This window comes from Crassostrea angulata, chromosome 10 (assembly GCF_025612915.1).
Source record: "Crassostrea angulata isolate pt1a10 chromosome 10, ASM2561291v2, whole genome shotgun sequence".
Taxonomy (NCBI): domain Eukaryota; kingdom Metazoa; phylum Mollusca; class Bivalvia; order Ostreida; family Ostreidae; genus Magallana; species Magallana angulata.
In genome coordinates this window covers 6327749-6354667 of record NC_069120.1, presented here as the reverse complement: position 1 = coordinate 6354667, position 26919 = coordinate 6327749, and the positions used below count along the sequence as shown (strand labels likewise).

At 33.5% G+C, this 26919-nt stretch overlaps 3 protein-coding genes across 4 annotated transcripts; 1 reads left to right on the top strand and 2 right to left on the bottom strand.

Annotated features, from left to right (window-relative positions):
• Positions 1 to 1678: 1678 nt before the first annotated feature.
• LOC128164717 (uncharacterized) lies at positions 1679 to 11219 on the bottom strand. The gene is made up of 19 exons (XM_052828711.1): positions 11061 to 11219; positions 9429 to 9560; positions 8801 to 8890; positions 8316 to 8529; positions 8086 to 8194; positions 7820 to 7982; positions 7588 to 7702; positions 6690 to 6798; positions 6381 to 6519; positions 6198 to 6290; positions 5649 to 5760; positions 5443 to 5498; positions 5185 to 5353; positions 4727 to 4869; positions 4150 to 4227; positions 3709 to 3809; positions 3045 to 3192; positions 2500 to 2558; positions 1679 to 2084 (listed from the first exon to the last, which is right to left on the bottom strand). Exons 1-19 carry the CDS (start codon positions 11118 to 11120, stop codon positions 1946 to 1948), a joined length of 2229 nt encoding a protein of 742 aa, XP_052684671.1. The 5' UTR covers positions 11121 to 11219; the 3' UTR covers positions 1679 to 1945.
• A 762-nt stretch (positions 11220 to 11981) lies between these two features.
• Positions 11982 to 13596, bottom strand: LOC128168246 (uncharacterized). The gene is made up of 3 exons (XM_052834433.1): positions 13294 to 13596; positions 12420 to 12764; positions 11982 to 12246 (listed from the first exon to the last, which is right to left on the bottom strand). The coding sequence occupies exons 1-3, from the start codon at positions 13403 to 13405 to the stop codon at positions 11984 to 11986; spliced, it is 720 nt and encodes a 239-aa protein (XP_052690393.1). The 5' UTR covers positions 13406 to 13596; the 3' UTR covers positions 11982 to 11983.
• A 291-nt stretch (positions 13597 to 13887) lies between these two features.
• Positions 13888 to 26317, top strand: LOC128167657 (threonylcarbamoyladenosine tRNA methylthiotransferase-like). 2 transcript variants are annotated; one of them, XM_052833498.1, is made up of 15 exons: positions 13888 to 13905; positions 14819 to 14990; positions 16433 to 16534; positions 17207 to 17370; positions 18460 to 18526; positions 20136 to 20256; positions 20447 to 20550; positions 20777 to 20943; positions 22155 to 22300; positions 22396 to 22456; positions 23769 to 23888; positions 24278 to 24340; positions 24770 to 24853; positions 24992 to 25165; positions 25784 to 26317. In XM_052833498.1, exons 2-15 carry the CDS (start codon positions 14825 to 14827, stop codon positions 25886 to 25888), a joined length of 1644 nt encoding a protein of 547 aa, XP_052689458.1. In that variant the 5' UTR covers positions 13888 to 13905; positions 14819 to 14824; the 3' UTR covers positions 25889 to 26317. The 2 variants fall into 2 exon arrangements, with proteins under 2 accessions (XP_052689458.1, XP_052689457.1); XM_052833497.1 differs by having other exon boundaries at positions 13902 to 14042.
• Positions 26318 to 26919: the final 602 nt, after the last annotated feature.

The window sequence follows — 26919 nt, the reverse complement described above, 5'->3', positions numbered from 1 at the left end:
CCTGTATTTACAGAGAACTTTCTAACAAATGTTATAAACGGAGGAGCATGACGCTATTCAATAAGAAGAAAAACCGCGTTTTTGTGATACTTATGAGCGATTGCCGCCTCTGGTAGATCTGAACATTTGCTTCAACCAACGGGAGCCCACCATCGCGATTTCGGCTCAACATCTTAATCCATGCGCGGATCTCTGCCTCGGATCCCCCCCCCCCGTCACCCCCCCCCCCCAAGGATTAAGAATATTTTTTTTCCTAGGTATGATTTTATTTTTTTTTTCTTGACAAGATTTCTGATGATTAGTGTAGTCCCCCCCTCCGACTTTCAATTTAGACCCCCGGAAAAATTTTCTGGATCCGCGCATGTAATCTTAATTTCAATATTAATTAAATAAACCTAAAACATCATGTGATATTAAATGATACATGTACCAAAACGGGGTTCACTAACCGATTCGAAAAAAAAAATAATTAAAATTTTTTATGTTGATTTAACGTTTAATAATTACACTGGCGTCGGAAGCAAATTGAAAGTGGGGGGGGGGGGGGCTAGACTAATCCTCAGAAATATTGCGAAAAAAACCTATTTCCCAAAATCATGAAAATCCTAATCCGGGGGGGGGGGGGGGGAGTATGCCTATCCAAAATTTTTTTTACCTACCCAATTCCCCCCCCCCCCAAACATGAAATTCCTAATCCGTGGGAGGGGGGGGGGGGGTAGGCCTATTACTCCAACTTTCTCAATCTTATAATTTAGGAACAACTATACTACCGGCTATAATGCTATGTGCCTAATGGTTAGGTCTACATTTGCAAAGAAAGTGGTAGCCCCCCCCCCCGGTTCCGACGCCTATGAATTAATATTGATCAGATCTAATAATCTGCAGAAAGCTTGCAATATATATAGGTTGCTGAAAATTAACATCAAGTTGTACTCGTTTATTCTTAAAATTAACCATTTATTACGGCATTTATATCATAAAACAACGTAAGTGCTTTCTTTGGTTTCTCACGCGATAACAGTAAGCCAGTATTGGAGAAGAAATACGCCTTGTAGATGTTATACCTATGACAGCCTGTGGTGAGTATAATCAGTCTAGTGTGACTACAATCATTAACATGACAGTCTGTTGTGAATATTGTATATTGTATTGGTATGTAACTATTTTGACAGGAAGTGAATATGGTATATTACATGGTATATACCGGTATATTCACAGAGTAGCGCAATTACGGACACCATACTACAATGTCTGTCTTTTAAAAAACACTACAATGTCTGTCTTTTAAAAAACAAAATTTGATGCATAATGTCAGAATACTGAACATATTTACAAATAAAACAGTATCAATAGACACACAATATCATGTTTGGAAGAGCCTCATGCTACATGATATTGACCAACCAAGCCATGAGCGGATCCAGAAATTTTCCCGGGGTGAAAGAGGAAGGGAGTTTGGGGTTGGGGTGGGGGGGTTGAGTTCGAGGGATAATTTTGTTTGCCTTGGTGGTGGATGGTCCAAGGCCTATTTTTAGTAACTTTACTATTTAAACTTTAAATGTTTGAATTTCATGACCTCCCCCTTTAGTTCCGTGCATCAAAGCATCCCACCTCTTCTTGCTGGAAGGCGAGCATTGGCAGTTTGAATAAACGACATTACAAACATCTGAAACAATGATTAACAAAATAAATTTTTATTTACTCCTTGGAAGTATTGCACTCTTTTCCACATAAACATTGACAACATAAAATTCAATTATTAATGTAAAAATACAGTAAAAAACAACAAGCTATATAAAATAAACATTTTGAGATATGTCAACAATCTAAATTTATCCATGTGTTCTGCAAACTGCTTGAGTTGTTGTGATCAAATCAAAATTGATCATCTAAACTCTTCTTAAACTATGTATGTACAGTACTGGTGTAAAGCTTAATCAAAGTGTCAATCCGCTGGGTCCTCAGCCAGCAGTTTTTTCTGCAGTATAGGTTTAATCTGCCCAAAGGGAACACAACTAGATGAGAACACGTCCAAGGCTGTCCATGTATCACAAGGGGGAATCAGTTCAGTCACTGAGCTCAAGCTGAAATATACGCCATGTTTATCATCAGTTCATTTGTTAACCTAATGTACTAAACTCCAGTAATTGTTTAATATTTACCTACATACAAAGCAGTTTCATACGCATATAAAGACATGAAATATATTATAATATATGTATTAAGTAAACCCTAATTTCTGTAAATAATATGTTGCAGGTCTAATCAAAATAAACCCTGGGTATGAGGGTGTTTTTGTACTCAAGATTTCTTCCTCAATTGTCACAGCATCAAATTACAAAAAAAACCCACTTCATGTACTTTAAAGTTCTGCAACTATTTACACTACATTGGAAATTCATTTTGGCAGTGTACTATCATTCAATTTTTTCAAATCTGCTAGTATTAAAGTCAACTAAAGTGAAGCCTTCTAATGTTAGTATAATATGTAGGTCTGACCTTTTGATATTTGGCATCAAAGAAAACACCATCACTGCATAGTCTGTCAAAACACCCTCCTAAAAGACAAGAAAAAAAATATCAATACCTTGCAGTCAAGATGCACGATTCCTCCTTCCTAAAATGATAGAAATTAAAACATGATTGATTAATTTATAGATCTCTGATTGGCTGTATCCAGCATTATTGAGATCACAGAACACCTACAAGGTGAAAATTACATTTCATATTTTCTACACAGCACAATTAAAAAATCAGGAATTGACAACCTGCTATGGTTATTTATCACCATTTTTGTTGACTTATAAAATCCTGTACCTCTTACTATATTCTGTTATGTAAATAAACTCCATGTTATGTGTATAACCAAGTTTAAATTACTTGAAGAGATTAAATTTGATAACTTAGTTTCAATCCATCCAGAATCATAAAATGAAACAATTATTGCTGGGATTTTTTATCAATATGATGAATTACATGTAGCTACCCTCAAAGTACAATATTAAACTAAATACAAGTAATACACATAATTGTATAATGCTGACCTTGTTGAACTTGTCCAGGAGGTGGTGGAACAACAGGAAGTGAAGCTGTGAGTTGTCGCAGTAGTCCCGCAGTAAATCCAAGGACAGTTCCCATTGGCCAGCGTCCAGATAGAACTGCAAGGCCCGTGTCTCACAATGCTCTTGTTTACTGTAAACAATCATAACATTCATAACAAATGTGTTACCAAACATAACAGATGTATTACCACAAATTACAAATGTATTACCACACAGACCTGTAGATAATTGTGCATCTTATATACTTTATTGTAAAACAGTTGTCCTAGCTTGCATGGTGACCACAATCACTTGTTTTGCCATAAAGTTTACCAAATAATATCAAGGTGAACTTTTATAACTGAAACAATTAACATCTGTGATGTTGACAGGTAATCCTAGGTGTCCAGCCCCTGAGGTTTAATTGTACATAGTAAAATCATATGGAGGTAGAATTACTACAAACTTATCAACATCATGGAATGTCGCTTTGGATAAAAGTACCAGAATTCACTTCTATTTTTACATGCAAGATTCTATTGCAATTCTTAGCAACAACATCAACACTAATATATGCAGAATTTCTTCCTGATTGATTCTCCTTCATTCCTTTTTATTTACGGTACATATATATAGAGTCTCTAGTTAGTATCATCAGAGCACTAACCTGGCCAACAGCAGAGAGACAAATGCCTGGGCCGAATCAGGGGAGGTCACTACGTCATCTATGTCTTGTATACAAACAACAGCTCGTTCATAATAATGAATCTGTTCAAAAGAAATTCAATGTAATCGTCAAGCTTGCCTATCTAATACAACTTAAGATCTCCGGTATGAATAATCGAATTACAATATGAAAATGTATAATAAAACAGGCTTTTTTTTCTATGGGTGCATATTTCTCTTGTCTCCAAAACAAGAATTTGATTTTTGCAATTTCATGCTATGCTGTGCTATAATCTGGGATGTATTATGCTAAGTATAATCAGAGACATAAATAACATAAATGTTATTTATGTGATTACCGGTATGCCTCTGGTATAATAAATGAAAAGCATATTAGCTGTATAATATTTTTCTGATTTTGACAGCAAATACCGGTACATACCGATTGTCGCTTTCTAATGAAGGCAGACACTCCCACTTTCTGGTCGTTGATCATTTGACAAATCTTCACAAACTGCATCTATCATAAAACAATGAGCAGTAGATATCTTCATCAACTATGAACATACTTTTTATGTATCTTTAAGTCTGTGACACATTATTTTTTTATTTGTGACAATATTCTATTTTGTGTTTACTAGTAATAAACTTGCTTGCAGAGACTAATTCTTCATGTAGATTATATTTTTATTTGCAACAACTTTGTTTCGTTTTTACTGGTGATAAACTTAGTATAACTTATTGCAACCAATTTTTTGAGGAATCCTATGTGAATTACATTAAAAATAAACTTGTAGCTCAGGATTTTATGAACATCACAAAATTTTTTCATTTCAATGATATATGCTTTTTAGTTTTTTTTTTGTTCATAGAAGTACTGTACATGTAGTTCTAGAACACATATGTACAGGCAGTCAGAGATCTTAATTAAGATAACACTACTTGTATATTCATCTGCCCTTCCTGATTTTGTACTTTTGTCTTATCTTCAATTAAACAACAAACAATGGCGTCTTTACCAGTTTTTTTGGTTCTAGCTTGTACAGAAGACGACAGATGTGCTCAAACATTGGGACGGCGACATCACTGCTGACTGGGCTCACAGAAACATCTGGGGCCAGAATGCACTGCCAGCGCTGGATCTGGGCTGCACTGATATCATCTACAGAAAATTAATCAAGTTAATCCACAGCAATGAGAACAGGTAATGGGTTAACCCTATGTGATTTTTAAAAAAAAAATGCTCATGACTCCAAATAGCTTTAAATATTCTGCAAATTTCATTTGATTTTTAGGAACATGAAATAAGTTTTTCTGGTAAAAAATTGTTTAAAATTGCACTACATATATGTATGAGATTTGTATGCAAGTTTTAACAATTCACAAAAGACAAGGATATTTACATAAGTTTTATATTTGTGTTAAAACATTTGAATGCAAGTTTATAATTTGTAAAAGACAAAAGAAATCTTTAAACCTGTATCAAACTCCATCTGTGATTCAAGAACCGCCAGGACTTGTTTTGGGTGGGAGTGGGCCAGAGAGAGGAGGCGAGCATGGCGGTCCGACATGAGGAGAGAGGAATTGGGGTCAAGAATATGGAGAACCTCATCTTCAACACAGGTGGGGCAAGCTAACTTAGAAGGCTGTCAATCAAAAAAAATGTCATGTATCATTTACAGCTCAAGAGAATGCACATAAATCTAATAACATCACTTTACTGAACTGATTTTACCTGAAATGCTTCGGTAGAAATATTTTCCAACTTCCAATATTCTTCCAGATAAGGTGCTTTTATTAGGAAAATTCATTTATAAATGTATTAATACATGTACTATGAATGATTTTCAATAGAATACTTAGAGAGAGAGAGAGAGAAAGAAAGAGAGAGAGAGAGTCCATGAAACAAAGATATTACAATGTGATAGAGCTTGTTCCTACCCACAATTTCAGCAAGCTTTGTGCCTGGTTTCTGGTCTTTAGATTTTTGCCAGGTCTGCTTTAAGTGTGACAAACTTTGCTTCACCTTAGTTGATGGATTGTCAGTTTTTTCCTAAACAAAATGTTATCAAAATATCTTCAAAGAATTTAATGCAAAAGGCAAAATGTAAAAACTAGACCAAGGAAATAAGAGTTTACTGTGGTTTAAACCTCAATATTTGTTGAACACCATTTTTCATGGATTTTGTTGTTCATTCAATCCACATTTTCAAAAGTTCATTAAAATAAAATATCTAATAACATATTGTAATGAAAGAATCATTGACCAAGAATTCACATATCCTTGAGAGTGTGATTTTTACTATTTACATGAAAATTGATGACCATGAATATTGATAAAACCACAGTATATCCTGTTCCAAATGATTATCAGTACATGTATAAAACACTTTTTTCACTTCCTTGCATCAGATTTATCATATGAACAGGATAGAAAGTACATAATGTACATGTAGAATAACAAGCTGGCTAGATAATATGATAAAATACCTGCTCAAGGTGAGCAATATGAAGAGCTGTTGTTTGAAAGTCCTTTAAGGATGATGTCGTGCTGAAGTCCCATTCTTCCTTCTTTTTTTGTTTCTGAAAAACGTTTGCATATTGGATCAAAGCAGAAATACCAAGCTAAATAAACTTTATCATACATCTTGAGCCAAGAGTGAGTGCCCTTACCATAATGACATATACATTGTCCCCTGCGTACACAGCAGATACTACCGAGGCAGGGCTGGTATTGCACATTCCCAAGAACACAGATCCCTCTTGTGGAGCGATTGAGTTCACAAGTTTCCCTGAGTCCATGTCAAATAAACTAAAGAAAATTCAACAAAAATTATGCCATATCTTAAAATCAGTCCACTCTTTATTTACCGGGTATTCGCATGTAGGGTGCAAGATGTTATTAAACTTCAAATGATTAAATTACATGTTTTGTTTCAGGTGAAATTACTATAAGTATATAGTACAGCTAATGACTCTTACAGCAGATTAGTCTTGTGAAGAAGACCAAGATTTCCTTGGTGACAAAACCAAGTGGCACCCTTCTCTATTTTGTCTGCACCAACCTCCAACTGCACTTCATTTAATTTATCTGTAATAAAACAGTAATATCACAGGAGTGCTAAATGTACTTCATTTGCACATTTGAGAATACATGATGTACAGAGAAAAAAAATTAAACATGTTGCATAAATTAAAGGAATGCATTTAAAACTGCGTTAAGACACAATAAAAGTTAACAATGGATTACTGTAAATTCCTTATATTAGGCGAGTACTTAATTCCACGATCCCGCTGTTTTGAATCAAATCGCGAGAATGTAAAATCCCGAACGCAGAACATTTATCCATATTTCTTATAGTTCCCAACTCTCAGAAAATAATGGCGAGATTTTTATATCTGCGAGTGGTGCTTCTCGCAATTTTATGCAGATATAAATTCCTCACGTTTAATTAAGAATTTACAGTATGCCATTACAAATATATTTTCTTAGTCCCAAATCAATTATCATTAACAAAATAAAAATATGTTAAAAGATAGTTAAAGCTTTGTACAATTTAAGTACTGCTATATACCGGTACAAATAAAATATCCTAGTGAATTCATAATGAAAATATGACAAATGATTCTACAAAATAGATGTTTCTGATGAAACATTGGTCACTACCCACATAACAAGTATTAAACTCTTTGTAATGTATATATACTACCCCATTCCTCTCCCTACACATGTACATGGAACCTTTCACTCGCCCTACACATGTGTATTGAACATTTCACTCTCCCTAGTCCCTACACATGTACATTGAACCTTTCACTCTCCCTTCACATGTACATGGAACCTTCACTCTCCCTACACATGTAATCATAATGTACTCACCACACATTCTGCTCCCAGCAGACAGCCTCCGCATCACGCTGCCCTCCTCTATGATTGTCAGTTCCATTTTCTGAGTATTGTATGCATAGCCAAGCATTGCATATTTATTTCTTACCTATAAAAAGTAAACATAATACATGTAAGCCCATTGTTTTCAGAAACTGATTTTCAATAACAATAACATGGAATCACAATATACTTAAAATAGTAAGTATAAATTGAATTCACAAACCTGAATGCTGATGCTGATGAACTTGAATGCCAATGAAGTGAAATCAAATGCTTGAGAGGAGGTGGAATTTTCCACAACCAAAGTGTAAGGCCCTGAGTACATAGTGACGGAGTTTGAGCTTTGGTTCCAATAAATTACCATGGACACTAACGGGGGCTTACTTCTAAAAAAATAAAACCAATTTAAAAACAAATTTATAAATTATGTACTCCTCTGGTTTTTTTTTTTTTTTAGAACTTTTTATTCTGTGCATTCTTATTGCTTACTTTATGACAATAGCAAGTCCATGCTGCAAAGGATGAAGATGACAGAGACAGATATTGTGCATGATGGCTTCCACCGGACCCAGTTCACGCTCTGATACCGTCTCCTCCCCTGTGGATGCATGTCATTGCTCAATAGTAATCAACAATTTGTAGAACATCAAAGTCAACAAACAGGACAGATTTTTCATTTACTCTGATAAAATGTTCATACATATATATTCAATATTCACCATTTGTAATTTTTCGTCTACATATACAGAATACAGACTGTCCTGAGGAGGAAGTTGTTCTTTTTTCACACCAGTAGAGGGTGTTGTGGGTAGGATGCAGACACACACTAGTGACCTCTGACCGGTTACTGTTGCATATATTAAATTCCTGCTCTAAAATCCAGATTCTGTCAGCGCGGAACTTCCAGCATTGAACATATCCATTCTGCTGGACCTATAATACAGCACCTATCACTTGTATATCTAGATACATGCATGCATATCTGTTCTATTTATTCTGAGTCACAAATAAACTAATTGGGACATTCTATTTTTGTAATATGATCGAGTTAAATATCTTATATCATCTCTCTATAATTATTAAATAAAGTAAAGTATTTCAAAATTTGATCATTGAAAAATTTGCTATATACATGTATCTGGTACCGTTTACATTTTACATTTATAGTCAAATAAACCTTCACTAGATCTCAGCGAATACTTACAATATAAACCGACTGATTGGCATCATATGACAAGACCTCTAGAAGAGGTGGATCTAGGTTTTGTAAATCAAGACAGCCTTTGTTTTCATCCTGCATGAAAATTTTTGAAATAAACATCATTAATACATGTAATAACACGTAATTAACCATGCTTTCATTTATCATTATCAAAATACAACAATAAAATTTCCTACTTAACATTAATCTCAGCAAGATTTGTTGATACTGAAAAATTCTAACTAATGTCTCAGTTTCCGTAAGAGTTGTCTGTCAAAATTTTTCAGTCTCGATGAATCTCGCTGAGATGAACTTAATATGCAATTACCAGTACAATGGTACATAAAATACAAAACAATTTTAGTTATATCAGATATTGTATAAAGAATTATTTACACTAACTATATACATTTATGTTAATAACTCCCCTTAATCATTCTTTTAAAAATATTTTTTTTTTGAAGAGTTATGGTTGTTTGAAGAGGTTTTATCCCGAAAAATTCACCAGCAGTCCCTTATATATTTTACCTCACCAGTAAGGGTAAATGGGTTAAAAAATAAAACAGAGACAAAAAATGTCCACTATACAGAATTGAAAAAGACATCTTAATTTGAAAATTTTAAACTGTACCTGTGTTGTATTTTTTGTGTCAAATGTATAGAGCTGTCTGCCATCTCGAACTGATACAAACACATGACCAGGACAAATCCAGACTCGATCTAGTGGCCCATATTTCTCTTTACAAACCACATCCCTGTATAACTACAAGGGCAAAAGAAATTTCATGTAGTCAACTGTTGATTAGGGTTATACACCAAACACATGATATTTCTTTGTGTCTATATATAGATGTCTAGTAGAGGAACACGCAAGTTGTAAGAACTTGTTTCCAATCCTCTTGTGTAATTACACAATAAAATATGTTCAAATCAAATCATAGATGTACATGTATATATGTTGTCTTTCAAAATTTGCAATGCATGTATTGACATCCATTCAGAATTATTCAATAACTGTTCTTGCTACTGTGAGCAAAGGTATCATAAAATTAAGGATATTGCACCTATTATTAAAATACTGTTATTGACATTTTATCCTATAAAATCTCACGTTCATCTAATGCATATACACAGTCATCGGACACATCAACTAAAGATGTTAAGAAGAGGGGGTGCTCGTAAGTGCTCGGTAAAATTTGTGTTACAGGTATAAGGAATTTATGTCAGAGATAGCGATCAACTACTCTGCTGAATATGCTCTTTGTTTTCAACAATGCGTTAGTTTTAGTCTTATTTATTTGGGTATCTTAATGGCTATCTAATTCATGCCTTAATTGTCATAACTGGGTTATAGAAGGAGTGAATAATCTTGAGCTTGATAACCATGATAAATGTATAACAAATTCTCAAGTTAGTTATTGTTAATGGCAAATTTATTCTTCATGTTCTATGGTGAAGAAAACCAGTTACCTCAATCTAATTAAAATTAGATGTTAGATCCATTCGCTTAAGCGAGCAGATCTAACATCTTATACTCTGTCCCAAGATGACCTGGATTCATATTTTCACATTTGGCTTAATTGCTTGATATTTATAAACACCTAAAGGTTCAAACAATATTCATTCAAAAGTATGAGAAATTTCCAAGATTTCTCAGTCGAAACGCCCCTGTTAGCTTATCAGGTTTCAATACAATGCTAAAAAATGTGATGTCTACAGGGATTTTGTATTGCAGCAAGCCCGAATGATAACGTTGAAAAATTGCGCAATGTATTCCGAGTACTTCCGAATGGAGAAAAGATGTAAACATTTCCCATTATAAATCTCCGTAAGGAATCTGTTTTTGTTCATGTGAATTTTTCTGAGTGAAAGATGATAATGTGTCAATGAAATTATCTTGGAAATTATCCCTTTCAACTATTTCAATTGCACTTCTTTCACAGGTATGTGTATTTTTATTAAAAATCGTCCAAATGTGCTGCATAAATAACTTGGGACAGACTTTAATTTTAATTAGATTGCCAGTAACGTTTAACTATTATATTCTGTATAAGATACATGTAGTATGTTTACCTGATAAAAATCAAAAACCTAACAGTTTACCTGTTATATTATATAAATATGTAATTCTCAAGTGCCATACCGAGTCCAATATGTGTCCAATGTACCATTCACCTGTGTTTACGTAAGTAATATCTTCCTCCCCCTTTTTTCTTTGTTTATTCCATTCAGTCTTTATCAATAATTCCTTTATATTAAATACCTGTATGCGACATATTGGAACAGTTTTTTCCAACGAAAAAAGAATAGGCGCTGTTGACATAGTCCTTAATCTACTCCATCATAGTCCATGTTTCAAAGGAGGCTTGTTTACATCAACATGTCCTTGATAGGTACTTTCTCTTTCCGAGAACTCTCTTGAATGGAGATACGAAAGGTTGATCGCACGTTCGACTTGAATGGCTGTTCGTTCGCCCTAAAACGCGTTCGCCCTTGACGCCGTTCGCCCTAGTTTTCGTTCGCCCTACGTCCGTTCGCCCTTGACGCCGTTCGCACTGGGTCCGTTCGCCTTAATTTTATATAGGATTAATTTATTTATATATTTCTGTGTATTCTGGTGAATTTAAACATTTTGAAAGATAGATATATAATTAATGAAAACAATACCACCCTTTCCACTTCTACATAATAATCATCATTTGACTGACGGTGACATTATATTGTTACGAAAACTTGTTAATTGAATTATTTTATTTTTTTAATGTTACTATATTTTATGTTCCTCTGTTTGTATTTTCTGTTTATTTTTTAATTATTTTCAATTTTACCTCATAATATAACCATATCATAATTATGAAGTTTGAATGACTAATAAATCCACTAAGTATTATTTCCCATTATAGAATAGATATAAACAAAATGCATATGGATTTATAATTTATTCAATAGTTTGAATGAATATCAAACATGCACTACAAATATCTAATATGTCAAGCACTACAAGATAAACATAAAATAAATACATAAATAATAAATACAACAAGCACTACAGAATACAGATATAACTAGCACACAAAAACAACAATTATAATCACTACATGAAACACATGACACACATAATTTAATACTGTGAGTCACTGTTCAACACACTGATCAACACTGTTCAGTCCGTCATCACAAGTTCAATCACTCGGTGTTGACGGACGGGCTGTAACACGATGAAATCGCTCGCAGAAAGTGACTGGTGGTCCAAGCTCCTTCCATGTATTCATCCCAGGCTTTCTGGATCCTCTTCTCTAGGGCGGTGTATACGCGGTTACTCTCCCTCTCCAAGTCTGCAGATCGTACAGCAACATCGACCACTTCAGCTTCTTGTCGCAGTTGCAGCACCAACTTGTAGAATGGCACACCCCCGTGCCTGGCCATCGTATTCAGTCGGTTGTGCCAGCCTGAAAAAAAAAGGGATTATTAATAATGGTGCATTAGTTAATTGCATTAGTTTTTTTCAGTATTTATTAATATTTATTTTATTTTAAAATTTTATTATATGATTCTTAATTTAAATCAAAATTACATCACTTTATTTCTATCATTTGAAAACATAATTGACTTGTTAACATACCTTCGACGTCGTTGTTGGTCCGCACTGTCCGCCGAAACACTGACCAGTCCTGGACCCTGAATACACGATGGCGAAACCACTGTCGGTCAATATAGTCCACCAGGTCCCGAAGCTGTGGTGTGGTGGCTCTTCCTCTCAAATGGTGGAACGTCTCCGGGATTTGTTGTGCTGGCAGGAAAGGCAAGGAGAGTAGTTGGCGAATGTAGTTGTGCACTGCCTGTTGATCCTTGTAGGCCCTGGCCAAGCCTAAGGACTGGACATGCCTCCAAACTGCCTGTGTCCAGTGGAAGATGCACCCTTTGATCGCAACGGTAGGGAAAACCCGACGAATGGCCAACCAAGCACCTGAAAAATATATTTAGTTATTAGGTTTTTTGCTTAAAACATGAAAAAATTAATGCTTCACATCCATTGATATTTTTTATCATACTAACTTGGATTATTATAAATTTTCCCATTGATTTAACTTACCAACTTCATAGTCCACCATGAACTCCTCAACACTTGTCTCCTCTAGACGGTCGACAGGGAGAGTTGCTTTTAAACTTTCACTACAATCAATAAATAGGCTAGATAAATGGATAAAATAAATAAGTGAATTTTTTTAATACAACTTTTCCTACAATTAAAGTTCTCTATGTTAATTTTTTTTTATACCTATCCTATCGATTTATCAAGGAATTTTAGTCAAATATAAATATAGTATATTATTAAAATGTAACTGTATTTAATTAGAACATAACATAAGACAGTGGATTTATTGTGGATTTAACCTTTTATAAGTTTATACATGTACTAGTATCTTGGGGGGGGGGGGGGTAAGTAATAAATCCTACACAAATAATTTTGATTTACTTTTATATTTCTTACATACCAGTATTGCATAGGCGGTGCTGCCAACCTTCACAAGCATCACAGCTCACAGCATGTTGTTTAGGTCTTACTTCTCTGCCACATGAGATGCACGGGGGGTTGGCCTCTGCCATGGTTAACAGTAGTTTGATACAGTTTCATGTTCCATCTCCGTATATATCTCATTTAGAGATCAAAGGATTGTGTTATGTACATTCTTCAAAGATAGAATAGGTGATAATCATCTGCTGAGCTTCTGAATGACCCAATTAAAGTCTCAAATTCTTTAATTGTTTAAAAAAAACACCAAGCGAATCATTATAAAAACAAGAAGACGGTTATCGACAATTTACGGCAATAAAATCTAACAATTATACCAATTACGTCTTTTTTTGATGAATGAAAAACATAGAATATACGAATAATTAATATAAGTTAACAAGTTTTAAGTTAAAGGTTAATAAAATAACTTAAAATATACTTTATTTATAAACAAGGAGCGAACGAGGTTTAAGGCGAACGAGAATTTGGGCGAACGGTAATTAGAGCGAACGGACGTAGGGCGAACGGACTAAGGCGAACATGTAGATAGGGCGAACGCACCCGATACCGTTCGACTTCTGGTTTTAAAAAGGTATTGCATGTTATTTCAGTGTTTCAAAAACATCTGTATAATATGGCTGTACATACACAATTTATGTGATTTTATACACAGGGAAGTTAATGACAGTTAGGGGATTTTATGTAGTAACCGTAGTGAGTTAGCTGTAGGTATGTCGTATATGTATTTGGCACTAATTAAAACGATTAAAAAAACTTACTAGAATCAGAGAATGTTTTCACTGCTAAATCAAAACGCATGTTTCAAATCTTACTGTTACCGGGCTATTAGGAGAGTGTAAATCAGTTCGTAAAATGAGCCTCAGACTTATGGGTCCCGATAGATCAGTAGTCAGAGTGCTAGTGCGATAGTGTAAGCAGGCTAGTGCATTATTGGTTTATCACGCAAACAAAATAATGGTGATCTAAAGACAGCAACACAATCTGTAATTGCAAACTGGCACTCACAGAAATACTGTTGATTCCTAATTAAAAGAGAGGAATTATATGCGTTAAATTCGCAAGACTTAGCACATTTCCCGAACTTTTAAATTTTGCTTTTATTTTTTTGACAAATATAAACTATTTGAAACTGTGATAAAAATTTGGCGTTAGCGATTTTTATATTCCTGTAATTTGAGGCAAAACAGTTGAATCGCAGAGTTAAAGACTTGAGAAAAGTAAAGAGTCTACAGTATTTGAATTTAAAATGAATACAACTGTATAAAAATTGTAAAAATGAATATCTTAAGTGAGAAAATGTTGTTTATGCAAAATCTCCCTCTTAGTCAAGTTGGTAAGGGAAAGATTTCTCCCACTCCGTATTTTTGAAAGGTTAACAAGCATGTTGTATACAGTATAATTATATTGATATATTTACTCTTAAGATGCCATAGTTAGTATTGATTGAAACAGGCTTTCAAGTTGTTTTTTTTTTTTTGTTGTAGATCACAATGCCTGTTGCTGATTCTTCCCTAATTGATGACATTGAGGACATTGTCAACAAGAATTCCTCTCCAGGTGAAATTCGCCAGGAGAACAAACGATTGGTTGTCCCGAAATCCAGGCGCATCAAGCAAACCAGAGAGGAAACAGTTCAAGCAGACAGCATTATACCTGGTACAAAGCTTTCTTTTATTATTTAAATTTGGAGATTTTTTTCAGTACTTCAACACTATTAAAAATCTATCAAACTTTATGGGAAAAAAAATTACACTATGAAATATTTGAAGTAATGTGACATTATATAATTGTTATTCATGTAGTAGGTAGCATATATTACATGTAACATTGTCCTTCATTAATTCAAGTAGAATGCATCATCTTAATGTATATATGATATTGCCCTTGTCATGCAATAGTGATATGTAATGGTTTATGATGATTTTATTTTTTTCAATTTAAAAGTTATAATAAAAAGTCTTTTGAGATTAATATGTATTATATTTTGTTCAAACACATTGCATTAGGCCTAAAAAAAAAAAAAAAAAGTAGTGTGTTTAGGGTAACCCGACCTAACCTACAAAAATGCCCCGATCCTACAATTTTTAGATGTCTTTTTTTATCCAATTGTGAATTTTATATTATTTCTATAAAAAAATCCATTATTAAATATGACACAAACAAACATTCTTAGGATTCATGCAGAAAAAAATATAATAAAATAAAAAAAAATCCCTACCTACCTAACCTAATTTTTTCATCAGTGTTACCCTAAACACACAATTTTTTTGAATAGGCCTTACAACAATTCTCTTGATTTAAGAAGATGGGGGAATAAAATGGCGCAAACAGTATAGTCATAAGATACAATTTTGAATTCATTTTTTCCCAATTAAATCTATTTAAATATGTTACAATAAAAGTTTGCAAAAGCACAATTTCTAACTAAATTAAGTTTTTAATATTTAAAAAAAAGATAAGAAAAATAAATAATGCCAGAAATTTTGGTGGTATGGAACCCATAACATAAAAACCCTTGATATATAAGATTAGCTTATGTCATGTACTATAACTACTGAGCCATTTCAGACACAACAAAGTAGGCTGTTTAAATATTATGTGTGACCTTGGCCACAAATTTACGGACTTGTATTATTATTTTATCAAAACGTTCAATTGATACAAAATGATATTTTTAATGCATAGTGGGTCATCTCTCCACATTTTTGTTGATTGAAATCGGTTTGTTTTCATTAGACCTTATTTAGACTGTGAGAAAAATATGGAGCACAGACCCACTCTGTAAAAAAAAATGCCTTGAAGTTCTAAAAAATGACAGTATTTGCCGGTTTTGATACGTATACGCCTGTTTGAGTCAACATATTCCAAGTATTGAACATATTTATATGTTAAAAATCAATGATATGTTAAATATATATTGTTTTAAATGATTTTTTAAAACAATATCAGATTTATTGATATCTTAAATTTTCAGTAGCTTGTCCGACCGTGTATGGGCATTTTACACGCCTTATCCATCCATCTTCTTTGATGAAAAAGACTAAAGTCTTCTTTTGGAAAGAATTGAAAATTTTAACCTGTGTTTGAATATTTCACAGGTACACAGAAGGTATGGCTCAAAACCTGGGGATGTTCTCACAACAACTCAGACAGTGAATATATGGCTGGACAACTAGCCTCTTATGGATACAAAATCACAGGTCTGACCAAAAAACTCCTCAACTCATTATTTTCACTATCAAGTTAGGTCTAATCACGCATTGTATCCAACAAGCATTCTTGTTTCTTTCTGTTGTCTATATATTTAGGAATAATTATATTTATTCTCCAAGTAATTTTAGAAAAATGCCTGTTTGTGGAATTTTGGTTTTGTAAACAAAAGTCTTCAAACTCAAGTGAAACAAAGAAGCCTTTGACTTGAATTTGCTGAATGTAATGTGATATATTTAATATGTAATTTCTAATATATGTTTAAATATTTTTTTTCAATGTGAGGAACATTTTTTTATAGAGTTTTTCATTAAATTGCATTCTTGGCAGTGGTTGTTTGAATCCAAATTGCACAAACATTATTTTTTTAAAAGATCATTCATAATTTATGAAATTTTAATATAACAACAAAATCAAATTCTTCAGAATTAGATAATTTTTGATAAATGACTCTAGGTTGAAAGTGAAAACAAATTCACAATCATTCACATAGCATTTAGATTCCTCTATATGCTAAGAGGCTATAACGTGAGGATGATTTTAACAGTCAATTTTTACTTTGTTAGAGATTATACAAATGTACCTGTATTTTATGCATATACTGTAGTTCTCATGTAAATACATGTGTGTTAATCTACCTTTGTGTATTGCTTGACCTGCAGATGACAGTGAGTCAGCGGACCTCTGGCTCCTCAACAGCTGTACAGTCAAAAACCCTGCAGAGGACCACTTCAGGAACGAGATCAAGAAAGCGAGAGAGAAACAGAAGAAAATCGTGGTGGCAGGGTGTGTGCCCCAGGGACAACCAAGGACGGACTATTTACAGGTGAGACCTGCTGATGCGCGATGTATCCATATACATGTAACTTATATGGGTATCTCATTGTGTATTTATCAAACTTTGATTCCTCATCATCAGAATCAGCAGTTTGTTTTTTACTTTTTGAGCAAGATCTTATGTACTTAGATGTCTAGTTATTTTGATTTTGATACTGTAATGCTGATTTGATCAGAATTATGGATATTGTTGCTCAGGTGAGCGATGTGGCCCCTGGGCCTCTTGTTAACGTTTTACTGCTTAAAATTACTCAACCTTTAATTCCCAGTAGATTTATCAGTGATGCATATCTCTTAAAGAATTATTGGTTGTGTAAGCTATATTATTGAATTATTCAGATAGTAATATGGTGCTCTGCAAGTGAAAGCCTATTAGACCATTCCTGTAAAAGTCTATCTTATTTGAAAAACACTCTTCATTTTTGATTTCCAATGCCAATTTCATTATTTTAGCTCTCATTGGCTGTTTTGTACATAATACGTATGGCATCCACTATCTTCAATCACTTAGTTTTTACATGTTCGACTTCTTTTCTAAATCAATTTCATCTAGACATGTAAAAAAAGAAATTCAATGAAGAGGAAGGAAACCACGCATCATGAAATTGGTTTAGAACTAAGTTAGCATGAAGAAGTTTCTAACAACATTCTGTAACATCATCTTGGAAAAAATTTGATTTAACAATTTAAATATGAATATACCGTAATTTTAAAGGGTTCGTTTTTATTCTTGAGGGTAGAATACATTGTACTACCAATATTTGAATTCATATAATATTTTTAAAATTATTATTGTTTTATAAATTCTAAAAAAATAATCTCTTGAAAATATCATGAAATTGGATTTTGTTATCTTGATGTAATAATCAATAAATAATTTTTTATATGAAAATGCATGGGCTTTAAAAATAATGATGTTTCTAAATCTTGTGTATATTTTAGAATGTTTGTGGCTATGTCTATTAGTAGCAGACTTAGAATGATTTATCGAGTCAACTATGATCTTCATACAATATGCTTACTGGTATATTGACACATTTTATCATTATTCATGGTGTTTTATATTCTATACTTGTAGGGCCTAAGTGTAATAGGAGTACAACAGATTGACCGGGTCACAGAGGTCGTAGAGGAGACACTGAAAGGTCAGGGTCACTGGTCAAGTTATGATGAATTAAAGGTCACCATTTTATAATGTGTTAAAGAGAGGCTAATTTGTATGTGTTATTATTCAGTATTATATCACAAGAACATAGAATGTTATCTAAAGCCGTCTAATGATCTAGAATTCATGAATAATGACTGTTTGAGTGTGGGAGGAAGTTTATGTACCGACTTATAAATATTGAATTACAGTCTATTTCAGTACCGATATATTGTGACAAATACAGCCCTCTTGAATTATTAATTAACACAATACGAAAACAAGTTAGTCTTTTGTCTAGCAGTAATAAAAAGCTTGTTCAACAAATTTGGTTTTTAGCTCACCTAAATATTTCTGATCACTTTTTGTCTGGATTTCTGTCTACTAGTATCTGTCCATCAGTAAGTTCACATTTTTTACCTCTTGTTTTTCAACCAAACCATGGACAAAACATTATTGGATGAAGGGGGTGGTAGTTTGATAAAATAAAGGGCCACACTCCCTTTTAAGGGGAGATAAGTAAGAATTAATGAAAAATTCATGGTATATTTCAAAAATCTTCTTCTCAAAATCCAATGGGACAGAAAAGCTGTAACTTATGTGAAAGCATACTCAGGTAGTGTTGATTCAAGTTTGTTCAAATAATGATCCCAGGGGGTAGGGTGGGGCCACAATAGGGAGTCAAATTTTTACATAAAAATATATGGAGACAAATCTTGAAAAATCTTCTCAAAAACGAATTAGTCAGACAAGCTGTAACTTGTATGGAAGCATTCTTAGGTAGAGTAGCTTCAAATTTGTTCAAATCATAATCCCTGGGGTAGAATGATGCCACAAATGGGAGGTGGGGAGTGAAAATTGTTTATAAAATTTATGTGAACAGTTGTTAAGATCTTCTTGAGAACTGCAATGATTAATATGTGATACAACCATGAAATCATCCAGTTACAAAATTGTCCTAATGTTTAACAAAGAATATCTGGAGAAATTTTTTGAAATCTTTTTATAACGATCTATTTCACTACATTGTCAAGATATTTTGTTTAAGACTCCATAAAGCTGACTTTATTTTGGTTATTGTTGCTTAGATGAGTGACGTTGCCCATGGGCCTCTTGTTTTGTTTTGTTATACATGATAAGACAGTCAAGTCCTAGCTGTTAAACAACTAGTTGGTATTTTAGGTCTGATTAAACTGGTTTAGCCACTACGTTTGTTCTTGATATGTTTTATAATTTTCTCAAGTATATATTGATGAACTCTGAAATTATTTTTTATTGAAATAAACATACATGTATTACTGAAACATTCAACTTGATAACTGTAATTCAAAAGAAAAATACTTTTACCCTCATTTTGTCTGGAAATAGTTTTTTGGGGTATGTGTTGCTATATTTTTTTTAGTACAGTCAAACTTCTTTATCTCAAACTAGATGGGACTGTTAAAAAACTTTGAGATATCCAAATATTCAAGATATCAAGGGTAAAATACTTAAAATATAAGGGGTTGGGACTTACAAATTACTTTGACATATCCATTGTATTTGAGATTTCAGTGTTCGAGATATCGAAGTTCAACAGTAGTTTGTATTACAAAAAATTTTCATGTCAGGTCATTCTGTTAGACTATATGGTCAGAAAAAACTAGAAGGGAAAAAGGTTGGAGGAGCAGCCCTGAGCCTGCCCAAGATCCGAAAGAACCCACTTATAGAAATCATCGCAATCAACACTGGGTAAGACTGTTCATGTCACGTGGCAAATTAATCCAATTTTTATCAACCATAATATACCAGAATGCTTGTATGCATGAGAATATCCAGTTAAAATGCAAGCAAAATAAATGAAGGAAGTTGCTTGCGCACAAAAATGCTATTTGACTGCTCTAAATATTTTTCCATTGACTAAATGCAAATTATTTTGTAGGTGTCTCAATCAGTGTACGTATTGCAAAACAAAACACGCTCGTGGAGAGTTGGGTAGTTATCCCCCAGATGAGATTGTGGCGAGAGCCAAACAGTCGTTTGAGGGTAAGTATCGACGAAGCATATCTGTCCAGTCACAACATAGGGTGGGAAAAAAAGAAATTCAGACAATTCACCCATTACAATAAAATTCCAATAATAAAGTTATCAAAAGATAGTTGTGTTTTAGCTTCAACTTTTGTTACATGTACTAGTACAAGTATATAAGCCTACATTTAAAAATATTAGAATAGTGCTTTCAATAAATATATGAAATGTTGTAATTTTTTAGAGGGTGTTGTTGAAATATGGCTGACTTCTGAAGATCTTGGTGCTTATGGTCATGACATTGGAGTGACCTTACCCCAGTTACTATGGAAACTAGTGGAGGTTATTCCAGAAGGTGCCAGAATGAGGCTAGGAATGACAAACCCACCTTACATCCTAGAGCACCTTGAGGTTTCCTTTTATTATTGTCTCAGCATATTCAGAACTAATATAATGGGAAAAAAAGTTTGTGTAACAACCATATTTACAATGTTTACAGGAGATGGCCAAGATTCTGAGGCACCTGAGGGTGTATTTAGTACACAGTTTGTGTTACAACCATATTTACAATGTTTACAGGAGATGGCCAAGATTCTGAGGCACCCGCGAGTGTATTCAGTACACAGTTTGTGTAACAACCATATTTACAATGTTTACAGGAGATGGCCAAGATTCTGAGGCACCCGCGAGTGTATTTAGTACACAGTTTGTGTAACAACCATATTTACAATGTTTACAGGAGATGACCAAGATTCTGAGGCACCCTGCGAGTGTATTCAGTACACAGTTTGTGTTACAACCATATTTACAATGTTTACAGGAGATGGCCAAGATTCTGAGGCACCCGCGAGTGTATTCAGTACACAGTTTGTGTAACAACCATATTTACAATGTTTACAGGAGATGACCAAGATTCTGAGGCACCTGAGGGTGTATTTAGTACACAGTTTGTGTTACAACCATATTTACAATGTTTACAGGAGATGGCCAAGATTCTGAGGCACCCGCGAGTGTATTCAGTACACAGTTTGTGTAACAACCATATTTACAATGTTTACAGGAGATGGCCAAGATTCTGAGGCACCCGCGAGTGTATTCAGTACACAGTTTGTGTAACAACCATATTTACAATGTTTACAGGAGATGACCAAGATTCTGAGGCACCCTGCGAGTGTATTCAGTACACAGTTTGTGTTACAACCATATTTACAATGTTTACAGGAGATGGCCAAGATTCTGAGGCACCCGCGAGTGTATTCAGTACACAGTTTGTGTAACAACCATATTTACAATGTTTACAGGAGATGACCAAGATTCTGAGGCACCCTGCGAGTGTATTCAGTACACAGTTTGTGTTACAACCATATTTACAATGTTTACAGGAGATGGCCAAGATTCTGAGGCACCTGAGGGTGTATTCAGTACACAGTTTGTGTTACAACCATATTTACAATGTTTACAGGAGATGGCCAAGATTCTGAGGCACCCGGGAGTGTATTCAGTACACAGTTTGTGTTATAACCATATTTACAATGTTTATAGGAGATGGCCAAGATTCTGAGGCACCCGCGAGTGTATTCAGTACACAGTTTGTGTTACAACCATATTTACAATGTTTACAGGAGATGGCCAAGATTCTGAAGCACCCGAGGGTGTACTCCTTCCTCCACGTCCCTGTACAATCCGCGTCCGACAGCGTACTCATGGACATGAAGCGGGAATATTGCCAGGCGGATTTCAGACATGTGACAGACTTTCTGAAGGAAAGGTATTATTAGTTAATTTTTGTTGTTTTTTGGGTTTTTTTAATTACTGTTCTGAATTGTCTGATGAATATATCTACAAATTTTCTGTTTTTCATAGAGTGCCAGGAGTTACCATAGCAACAGATGTAATATGTGGATTTCCCACAGAAACTGAAGATGTAAGTTATCCTAGCATATCATGAATATAAAAATATAAATCAAATTTTATATGTTTTATCATTTTCTTGCAAATAAAATCAGTATCTACATCAATGGTTAGTAATTTTATTTACCTACACACAAATTTTGAATTTGATTCCAGTCAAATTCTGGAGAAAATTCAAAATTATTTCAAAGATTCTATACTATACTCTCAGGTCCCAGGTTACCATTTCCATCACATTTTGTTGATTTTTCTTGATATTTACACATACCTATGAAATCAATTGAAATCAATATATGGAAAATTTTCTAGGATTTCTTCTTTTCCTCATTATACCGGAAAATGCATTTCTTACAGGATTTATAATGGAAAAATCTGACATCTTTCATCCATTTGGAAATTCTTAGGATTCCTTTTACACTTTTTCAACATTATCATCTGGGTCCTTTTCATGTCGTTTGCAATGCAAAATCCCTGTAGACTTCTCATTTTTGGCTGTGTAGTGAAAATGAAGCAGTAGAGGGTCAGGGTGTGTCTATAAAACAGAAAAAACTGATCTTTTGTTTGTTCTAGTGGATGAATGTAGTTTTGGCACCAAGGTATTCATTATCATTGAAATAGTAAGCAAAAAGTGGTGGAAGCAGAAACTTTGGACAGAGTATAGTATAATGAATACCGGTAATACAATTCATACTGATTAAGTAGCTAGTTTTCTCAAAAATTAAATCCTGAATAAAGCATATTTAATTCCAAAGGTACATATATATATATGTATCTTAGTTTTGGTTTTTTTTTTATGAAAAAAATTGTTTGATGCAATAACTAAATACAGCAAAGAGTGCATCTGAAACCCTTGAACAGTTTTTAGCACTGCATATGTATAATATCAGGTTTATTATAAAACATGACCTGATTTATGGACATTCTTGTTGAATTCTGCATGAAATTTATATGGCTAGTGAGCTGTTATGTGATATATGTAATGTAGAAAGTGTTTAATTGCTGGGAACCTTATATTCCTCACAGATCTACTCGTATCTAGTGTTGTAATCATGCAGAGAGTGAAATACCTTTTGTCCTACATCATTTAAAATTGTTAATTTTTTCTAGTTGGCACATAGAAGTACTTTCTACGAGAAATTGGATACTTTAATTAGTTCATTTTACTTTTTCATTACTTTTGCATATACTTGTATTGATTTTATGGAAAAAAAACTAAATAATTTACTGGTAAAAATTATCCTTTAATATCTAATTTAAATTCAATTCAATGAGAAGAAAATATTGATTTCATAGGAAGTTTAGAATTGTCACTTTTATTTTAATAGGATTTTGAAGAAACCATGAAACTTGTAGAAGAATATAAATTTCCCAGCCTGTTTATTAATCAATTTTTCCCAAGACCAGGGACACCAGCTGCAAAGATGCCAAGAATACCTGCTCAATTAGTAAGATTTATCATGGAGGTCTTTGAATCGTTTTAAAATGTTAAAAGAACTCAGTTATTTGCATGCAACAGAGAAAATGTTACAGATAAATGTACCGGTATTTATCTGTCATGCTCACATTATTGAGTATGAACATGTTGGAACAATCATTTAATTCATGAAATTTCTTTCACAAACACAAGAATGTGATTTATTTTTGTAGTTTAAATGCCTTTCTTGGGTTTTTACTAGTTTTGAATATAAGTGTATCAGGTATTTCCTTGTATTTATTATTCCCTAGTGGAGAAAATGATTAAAGATTGTGAAAATCTATTGTCAAAGTATTCTTTAGGGCTACACTCCAAATACTGGGTTTAATTTCTTACGTTTTGATATGGATTTATTTTTAGGTCAAACAAAGAACAAAAAAAATTTCCGAGCTGTTCCATTCATATAGACCTTATGATCACAAGGTACTGTTCAATCACCTTTAAAAGTTTATACAGTCAAACTTCGTTATCTCAAACTAGATAGGACTGTTGTAAAAACTTCGAGATACCCAAGTATTCAAGATATTGAGGGTAAAATAAGTGGATGGGACTTACAAATCACTTCTACATATCCATTGTATTTGAGATACCAGTGTTAAAGATATTGAAGTTCAACTGTATATGAATACATGTATTACATTCATTTCTGTCTGAATGGTAACTTGGCTTTAAGAATTTTTATACACCTTTAATGGAACTTAGATTTAACAGCTAAAATTCAAGAGCATTTACTTTTTATTCAAATGAATATTAATATTATTGATAATGAATAGTAGTAGTGATGGCAAATTATTCAGTAAAGTGTGAAAAAAGTTGTGAACATTACTGTGATGAATTGCGTTGTTTGTTCAGATGAGTGAGATACAGCAGGTGCTGGTCACCGAGACGTCACATGACCAGCAGTATTATGTAGGTCACAACAAGTTCTATGATCAGGTTAGTAGTTCTACCCTACAACAGTCAAAGAGCAGAGAAAATTGTTCAGCAATCATTTTATTGACGTTGATATGACTTGAGGAGTAAAGATGAAATGTATTAGCTTTCATAACTACATCAAATTTGATCTTATTGAAGGTCCTAGTTCCAAAAAATGAGAATTTGATGGGTAAGATGGTGACAGTTCGGATTGTGGAGACAGGTAAACATTTTCTGAAAGGACAACTTCTGTCAGATAAAGACATTGTTCAACCCGATGTTCCTCTTCCATTAAAGAAAGGCCAAGTGTCTGGGGCATCAGGTCTAGTGCAGGTTTGTAAGCAGTGCTGTAACTCAAAAATAAAGCACACGTAATTGACAAGGAAAACAAAAATGCTCATATTTTTATTTTTTGCAAATAAAAGATTTTATTCCCAGATTTTAGCATTGCTTGTAGATGTTCCCTTTAATCACAGCATTTAATTGTGCAAACTAATTAAAATAAGATCTTTGATCCACTCCTAATAGATCGCTACTTTGTGTAGCAATCTAATCGGAGCAGATCATAGGTCTAATTTTAATAGACCCTTCACGATAACTGCAGGACTGTTCTCTTACAGGGCAAATTGATATACTTTGCCGAAATTTAAGATGGTAGATAATAAAATGACGTAAATGAAATAATTGACTTTACGCCATTATTCACCAAATTATGTCCTTTTGCCTTTTGCAGTGAAGTGGTTATTTGTGCAAATCTTTACATATTTCATGCACCTTTAACAAATGGATGAGTCCCGTCAAATTTCATGGTCAAAAGTCACCAGATTAAATGAACTGGTGGCCCATGCCCAAATATTGTTCAATCAATATGTAGGGGAAGGGGACATATGTGCTTCATATACAGTTATTGTTTGATATACTGTTCTCAAATGTTCTTTCACTGTTTTACAGATTGAAAACAACTCAAACCACAATATCTTTATGGCGGTGTCGTTGTTTGCAGTGCTTATTGCAGTAGTGTGGAGATTTTACAGTCTATTTCTGGGAACCACATGATAAACTTGACTGAGATTGAAGAAATACTATAAATCATGTGGTTGGCTGTGATAGAACAGAAAACAGGGATCTGTGTTCTGTATCTAAGAAACCTGCATCTTGTGTGGTGAAAGCATGATGTATCATCTGGGATTGTTCTAATTTCAAAGATGAAAAAGAGTTTTAGTTGATAAATATATTAGACTGGATATTTTTGAACATTTATGTCAACTATACCCATCCTTAGCAAGAAGTTATGGTTTGTCCATATTACCAGTACTACAAGTTTTTATCTTTTGTTTCAAAACTTCTCATCATTTTCAATTTCAATTATTTTAAAATTTGAATGAAATTAGTCAGTATTATATACATGCATGTTGAAAGAAAATTTGTTATTAATGGTGAGGTCAATGTCAAATTAAATGGTAACAATACATTATATGGATGGAGGCTGTATCTCTCATATAGTTTCTACATTTTTTAATTGAATAGACTTAAAGGTCAAATTATAAAGGTCAGGTACCGTATTAATTCAGGTTTTATTTAATTGTACACATGATCTGTAGAATGTGTTTGTAGTAGAGGCCAAAAAGTCAAAAGGACAGCTCACAGGTTCAAAATCCAAAATTTCGCTCTCTGTCTATTTCTTTAACATCATATTACTAATTTATTATTTTTTTTTTGGGGGGGGGGGGGGGGGGGGTGTAGCATACTCGAATCTCACATGTATGCATATACCATTGGATAGATAAGAGTACATGTATATTCCAGTATTCCATGCCAAATTAATTTTAGAAGTTTAATTTAAAACATAATAAGAGATACCCAAGGCAGTTTAAGTATTTCACAGCTGAAAATTTTAACAAGGACTCTTTGTTCCGTACTCTCAGTAGAATATCTGTTTGATTGATATGAGGTTCATTTAGCCAAATTACCCGGAAACACTTCCAATTGATTTCAATGACTACAATGTTTATTTCAAAGATTGAAAATAATGTTCATGAAGATGATGTTCATGTCCAGTGGTTGAGAGAGATTAAGTGGTTAAGAAA

Coding starts and splice junctions, on each gene's coding strand:
- LOC128168246 (XM_052834433.1), bottom strand. CDS start 13,405: ATGGCAGAGGCCAACCCCCCGTGCATCTCATGTGGCAGAGAAGTAAGA. Junction 12,765..13,293: donor GCACCGCCTATGCAATACTG/GTATGTAAGAAA, acceptor TATATTTTTCAG/GTGCTTGGTTGGCCATTCGT. Junction 12,247..12,419: donor GACCAACAACGACGTCGAAG/GTATGTTAACAA, acceptor TTTTTTTTTCAG/GCTGGCACAACCGACTGAAT.
- LOC128164717 (XM_052828711.1), bottom strand. CDS start 11,120: ATGTCAACAGCGCCTATTCTTTTTTCGTTGGAAAAAACTGTTCCAATA. Junction 6,520..6,689: donor CTTCACAAGACTAATCTGCT/GTAAGAGTCATT, acceptor AATTTTCTTTAG/TTTATTTGACATGGACTCAG. Junction 4,228..4,726: donor AGCTAGAACCAAAAAAACTG/GTAAAGACGCCA, acceptor GTTTTATGATAG/ATGCAGTTTGTGAAGATTTG.
- LOC128167657 (XM_052833498.1), top strand. CDS start 14,825: ATGCCTGTTGCTGATTCTTCCCTAATTGATGACATTGAGGACATTGTC. Junction 22,301..22,395: donor ACAGACTTTCTGAAGGAAAG/GTATTATTAGTT, acceptor TGTTTTTCATAG/AGTGCCAGGAGTTACCATAG. Junction 25,166..25,783: donor GGGCATCAGGTCTAGTGCAG/GTTTGTAAGCAG, acceptor ACTGTTTTACAG/ATTGAAAACAACTCAAACCA.